Source organism: Desmodus rotundus, chromosome 3 (genome assembly GCF_022682495.2).
Source record: "Desmodus rotundus isolate HL8 chromosome 3, HLdesRot8A.1, whole genome shotgun sequence".
In the NCBI taxonomy this organism is placed as follows: domain Eukaryota; kingdom Metazoa; phylum Chordata; class Mammalia; order Chiroptera; family Phyllostomidae; genus Desmodus; species Desmodus rotundus.
In genome coordinates, this window is record NC_071389.1 from 15977952 (window position 1) to 15984346 (window position 6395).

Genomic DNA, 6395 nt, shown 5'->3' on the forward strand with positions numbered 1-6395 from the left:
TTAGAGTGGCCATGATTACCCAGGAATGCTTTTTGTATGTAGGAAGTCATTCTCTATCCCTTTGTCTTCCTTTTAGCCACAGATTTATGGGGTTGGAAAGGGAAGGGTTCAGAATGCTAAGGGCTTGGTGGTCTTCATGGAGTAAACAGAGCTGTCATCAGGGGCAACCAAGTTCACTGGCCAAAGTGCCTCTGGGGAGTCTATCAGAGCAAGGATTGTCACATGGCCCGGTATGGGTAAAGGGCTGGGACCGGAGGAGGAAGTCTTTTCAGTGTCTTTAAAATAGAGTAGAGGTAGGGAGGGAAGGAGAATGGGTTAAGCTATGCAGGGTGAGGGGGAAGAGACACGTGTGTATGTGAATAACTGGTCTACGAAGCGAAGCCCAACTCCACTGATCTAAGGTTCAGAAAGGAAGGCTACATTCCAGCACTGCCTCCTCCAGGTCCCCAGCTTCTCCCACCACCCACCCAGTGGCCACTAGCTGTCATGTTGTCATTGCTCCCTTTATTCCTCTGACACACACTGATCAGACTGGCTGGTGGCCACTTTTGTCAGGGTGGCAGGGAGAGATTGAAACCAGTGTCTCCTCAGATTTCACGGTTCACGTTAAGCCTTCTCTAATAGCCTGGCTAACAGAGTTGGCTGAAGGACTGGCTTCAGATAGAGTTCCGAGGGGTGGGAGTATCTTCTCTGGTTCCTGAACAGAAACCTGGAGGCTGATGACTCAGAGTCTGTTGGGGAGTGGTTTCCTCTCCAATGCGGGAGCCCTGTGGACTCAACCTACCTACAGGAGGAACTAGGCCCAATGTCGGAAGGGGGATGTAAGGGGGGACATCACCTGACTCATAGCCTCCCCTTCACACACAAATATACATATATTCACACTCAGGTACAGATACGCCAGGGTTAATGTTCTTGCCCATCTGTGCTCTCAGCTTTCAGCACAGAACCAAGACCTGATTGAAAAGAATCTGACGCTTCAGGAATACCTGCACCAAGCTCAACCAGGGTCCCCATCTTCACCAGATACAGCCCAGCTGGCGTTTGAGCTGCACCAGGAGCTGGCCAGTTGTCTTCAAGATCTGCAGGCTGTCTGTAGCATTGTGACCCAGAGGGCCCAGGGCCATGACCCCAATCTCTCCCTGCTCCTGGGCATTCACTGTGAGTTCTCAGGCCAGTCTGGGACCCAGGAGAGAGTGGCTTTCATTCTCCTCTCACCCTCATCCAACTTCCCCATCCTTACGGCCGTGTGTGAACAAGGCTCTGGAGGCCTGATTACTACCCTCTGAGAGTTTGTGTGTTTTGCAAAGTAAATGTTCTGTAAATCTATTTTGGGAACAGGCATCTTTTGGGGGTACCTGGGTGGACAAGCAAAAAGTGGCCCTTGGGCAGCAAGTTTTCAGCCCACTATCCCCAGTTGCTATTTTTAAAATGCTGTGTCTCAAGACCATGGGCCTCCAAGGTACAGCCTTTGCATACTGCCCCTCCACCTGAAAGCGTCCTTTGACTAACATTCTCTCAAAATGTTCTCCCCAGCTGCACAGCACCCAGGGGCTCCACTAGATTTACAGAAGCCGGATGTAATCAGGAGGAAACTAGAAGAGGTTCAACAGCTGCGCCATGACATCGAGGATTTAAGGACCACCATGTCAGATAGATATGCCCAGGACATGGGAGAAAACTGTGTCACGCAGTGAGGAATGCTGGGCGTGGGACAGGTTGTATTCCCCAAGGGAGGATCTGGTCTGCTGAGCGCCCAGTCCAGCAGGCCCTGCCCTGACAATCTCTTGCCTCCTGTGTGCTGCTAGTCCCAGAGAAAGTGTGGAAGGGAGGTAAGAGCCTCCATCTGGGGCCAAGAGCTGACTAAGGAACTGTGCCCGCTCTGTCACTTAACTGGCTTTGCCTTGTTGGAGTGCATTTGTCCTATCATCCTGATTCACCCTTTGAGGGTGAGTTACTGATTAACTTTTGCAGGTCACCTGGTAAGTCCTCACAAACTATTTCAAGCCTTAGACTGACCTCAAAGACAAACAGACTTCTCACCTCCCTTCTGCATCCTTTGGGGTGGATCCACATTCATTCCCTCTCCATAACTTGGTCCTACTGATGCACAGATTTTATTAGAAGGGCCTTGAAAGGCTGAGTACCAGTAACAGTGGTCATTTGAGAATTCTCAAACCTCATGTGCCAGCCTTCCTGGGAGCTGGGCTGGCTTTTGGGTTTGCTTAGGTCCAGTCCCACTGCTTCTTCCTCAGGGCTCTTATTCTCAAAGACACCTCAGGGTGATCTGTTCATTAGCCAAGTACCCACTAGAATTGGAGGCCTAGGGACTATAGGCTCCTTCATCTGTGCCATTTTATAGGAGACCCCACTCTCCGGCCGCCCTGGGGCCCTGAGGCCCTGGCCATATGTTTAGCACAGCCCCCTTCTCCTGTATTCTCAGGCCGTCCAGGCAGCCCCCTTCTTTGACTTGGAGTGCAAACTCCTCTGTGGTTCTGGGTGTAGGCAGGATTTCCCCCCAGGATGCCACAGGTCAACTGTCAAGCCGCTCACCCCCTCACCCTGGGGCGGGGGCCTGTGCCCAGACCTGATTTGTGCCTTTTGTGTTGGGTGCATTGGGTTCCCTTTCCCACTCTGGGCTCCTTGAGAGTTCAGAGTGACCAGTATAGGTTTTAAGGTACACTTCAGTGTTTTCTGGGATGGTGGTGGTGGTGTTTCTCTAGGGCCTTTGGACCCTCTGCTTTCTGTTTTCTGTTGCCTCCTGTTTAGGGAGCATCTCACGGATGTTTGTGTCTGGTTGCTGGGCTGGCCCCAGGCCGCCTCTAGAGCTGGAGCCAGGCCACGCGGAGGCCATGTGTAGGAATGGGGAGCACTGAGCAGTTCAGGAGCCACCATGCAATTCTTGCCAAGCTTTGGCTGTCAGGGAAACATCCTAGACCTCACTGCTGGGCCTGAATGAGACCCGTTAAGTGTTTTTACAAATTGTGTTTTATTTATGCAGTGACTTATCCCTTCCATTCAGAGCAGTCCCACCCCGCAATCCCCTCAGCCTCTGGGCTCCTGCCTCCTGAAAGCAGAACTGCCTGGTTGGTCTCCACCCTGTGTTGGGAGCTCAGCCACCATGCTCACGGGTATTTTTCCTCATAAAGTTTATAAGCAGTTATTTATATGAATTCTTGTTATGTCAACTGGTTTGTATTGACTATTTTGATTACAAAATAAAAATTTAACAGACTCCTCAGTTTTCCATTGCCTTCCATCACTGCTGTCCCCTACTCCACCCTTTATTTTGGCTTGTTGAAGCCAAAGCCCAGGAGTTTAGCCAAGTTCCCCAGACAGCAGCAAGGAGGGACCTTTGGCAGGACCAGCCTCATGTCTGTATCTCTACTTCTCTTCTGCGGGGAAAATCAGGTCTCTCCCCATACAGCTTTCTATTGGGCAGAGTTGCCCTGAGTCACAGAACAAAGTCACCATTGGAGTTTCAGTAATGTGTGAAAGAGGAAGTCAGCTGCCTCTGGGTTGCTGTGAGGAAGTGGCTTCCCTTGGAGCAAGGCAGGGCGCTGTTTGTCTCAGAGAGCTAGGGTTGTCTTCCTGGGGCACTCTCCAAGCCCTGGACCTGGGGGTCTCCTGAGGGGTGTCATGTCCAACCCCAGACAGACAGCAGTCTCCAAAATTGGGCTGGTTGCTACACTGTGCTCCCTTCGAACCCCCTGAATTTGTGCTGGGAGGAGTGATTTCAGGGTGCCATCTGTGAACTAACTGGAGTTGGGGTTGGGCTGGGGACACCCCACCCAAGACCAGCTGTGGATCTTTAACAAGGAGTCCTGCCACCAGCCTCTGCCTCCGCCCTTTCCGGAGCTAGCAGCCTCTTACCTTGGCCTCCATCTGGCTCTTTGAGGGTGTGGCCGTTTTCTGCCACCACCCTTGCTTGTCTAAGTCTGCACGAGTAGAGAGGGACATGGAAATTTCTCAAGCAGGGGTTGTCCCTGCCTTGGTGTGCCTCCTATCCCAGCGGGTTAGCCATTTGTGGGTGTCCCCTGGGGGGCTGTGGAGAAGGGTCCCTTGGAACTAGATTGCCTGAAAAACAGCCTTCAAAATTCAAAGCCAGGAGCCAAGCTCCGCTGCGCTGTCGTGACACCAAGCGTGGGTGGTTGGGCACAAGAAATTCGGGCGAAACTGTGGAGGTGGCCGTTGCCAAACTGCCTTCCTGGCCTTTCCAGCCCAGGGGTCCCTCCCCAGTCTCACACCGGAACCCAGACGAGAGAAGGGCGAAAGCCCTTCCCCTGGTGGGGATGGAGGGGACCTGCGGTGCGAGGGGCGGGTAGCACAGGCCCTGCCCCAGCCCCGCCCCTGCCCGCGCCGCCCATTGGTCCCGAGAGCGGTGACTCGCGGGCTGAGCAGGAAGGAAACCGCTCCCCGAGCGAGCGAGCGGCGGCGTCGTCTCCAGGCCGTGCAGCTACAGCTACCGCTGCTCGTCCGCTAGTCCTTCACCGGCAGCATGAGCGGCCTGCGCGTCTACAGCACGTCAGTCACCGGGTCCCGTGAAGTGAGTGCATGCCTGGGGCCCACGCTGGGGGAAAGCCCGGATCCGCCCCCAGGGCGAGGGCGGGGCGGGGGCAGCGAGGCTCGGCCTCCGGGTTTGGGTCCCATCCTGAACATCTTCATTGGGCATCCTGGGGCCTCAGCAGCCTCAGCAGGAACTGCCCACACCCACCCAGTGTCACTGGGACACCCACTCTCAACACCACCACTACTTCCTTATCTTACCCCTCCTCTCCTCTGTCGTGTGTACCTGGAACGGGATGGCCCCTTACCAGCCTGTACTCGGGCCTGCCCTGCCTTGCCACTGATGAGCTTATGGCTCTACCTACCCTGAACTTCACCCCACTTCCCTTTACTCTGACTTCCCTCCCCTTGGTTGGTGGTCCCTCTCTCATCCCACACCACTGCAAGCCTGACTCATCCTCAGAAGTCCTAGTAGCAAGAACCCTCCCCCACAGTGTGGAGGGGAAAGTGGGGGAACAAAAGCTCCTGGCCACAGTCCCTGTCTGCCCAGGGTTTCCCCTCTAAGCCCTCCAGCCTGCTCACTGAACCCTGCCTTCCTCCTGCTTCCAGATCAAATCCCAGCAGAGCGAGGTGACCCGCATCCTAGATGGGAAGCGCATCCAGTACCAGCTAGTGGACATCTCCCAGGACAATGCCCTGCGGGATGAGATGCGAGCCTTGGCCGGCAACCCCAAGGCCACCCCACCGCAGATTGTCAACGGAGATCAGTACTGTGGGGTATGAGCCTGGGAGTTGCAGGATGGGTGGGGGGCGTGTGATAGAAGGACTCGGGCCAGAGTCAGGCCTGAGACAGAGCACCAGCATTCACGTGAGCCCCTCTCTCATCCCCTCCCCCAGGACTATGAGCTCTTTGTGGAGGCTGTGGAACAAAACACACTGCAGGAGTTCCTGAAACTGGCCTGAGCCAAGCCCCAGCTGGCCAACTGTACTCCGTCACCACATTCCCCCAGCCCTCAGCCACTGTGGGCCATGAAGGACCTTGTGACCAACTCCTTTATTCCTAACCTTCTGACCTTGGAGCCCTGCTCTCCATCTGAAGCCTATCTTCCTCTTCCCTCTCCTCCATTCAGAGGCAACATTCCTTACCCAGTAGTCTCAGAAATTGTCTTAAGCAACAGCCCAAGTGCCGGCTGTCTCAGCCTGGCCCTGGGGCTGCCACCCTGCCTGGCACTGGCTGATGGGCACCTTTGTTGGTTCCATTAGCCAGGGCTCTGCCAAAGGCCCCGCAGTCCCCAACCTGGGAGCACCCTACAGACGATTAAATGTCCCATTCCATTGGCGCCTTGTCTGTTTGGTGTTGCCTAGACATCCTGAGTTCCTGCTCTGAGCAAGGCTGGTAGATGTAAGTCTGCTGAGGCTGTGCTCCTGTGGGCAGGTGGGTTGAGGGGTCCCCTGTGTGGCACTTGTGTGTGATAGTGCATGTGTTTGGATATGTGTCCAGCACACACGTGTGTGGACCAATGGTTTCTGCAAACAGTGTGGGTGGGTCCCCTCCCAGTTCACACGCATGTGATGATACATCTGTGCCTTGGTGTGTACTGCACATTTGCATGTCTGTCAGTAATGTGGCTGGGCCATGTGGCTGCCTGCCTGTGTCCCAACAGATTGGCTAAGTGTGGGTGTGTCATGGGAATCGGTACACAGCTGCAGTTCTGCCAGTTTGGGGACAGTGGCTTTGTGCGTAGTGTCGAGGAAGCTTTCCACATGTTTGTGGTTCCGTGCATGTCTGTGCACAGGGATCTGCTGGCTCCACACTTGCACATGAGGCCCTGCTGCCCCAGCTGAGCCAGTGCTGGAGCCAGCCTTCCCTTCACTGGATCCGCTTAACC

General features: G+C 54.8%; 2 protein-coding genes across 4 annotated transcripts in view; both read left to right on the top strand.

Annotated features, from left to right (window-relative positions):
- CEP85 (centrosomal protein 85) overlaps window positions 1-3136 on the top strand; it is a 29821-nt gene extending 26685 nt beyond the window's left edge. For all 3 annotated transcript variants that reach the window (XM_024554412.3, XM_045190702.3, XM_045190704.3), the window contains 2 exons: window positions 936-1161; window positions 1537-3136. In XM_024554412.3, coding sequence (XP_024410180.2) covers window positions 936-1161; window positions 1537-1697 — 387 coding nt within the window. In that variant the 3' untranslated portion in view covers window positions 1698-3136. The remainder of the gene's footprint in view (window positions 1-935; window positions 1162-1536) is intronic.
- Window positions 3137-4387: 1251 nt separating this feature from the next.
- Window positions 4388-5845, top strand: SH3BGRL3 (SH3 domain binding glutamate rich protein like 3). The gene is made up of 3 exons (XM_024554745.3): window positions 4388-4546; window positions 5116-5283; window positions 5404-5845. The coding sequence occupies exons 1-3, from the start codon at window positions 4499-4501 to the stop codon at window positions 5467-5469; spliced, it is 282 nt and encodes a 93-aa protein (XP_024410513.1). The 5' UTR covers window positions 4388-4498; the 3' UTR covers window positions 5470-5845.
- Window positions 5846-6395: the final 550 nt, after the last annotated feature.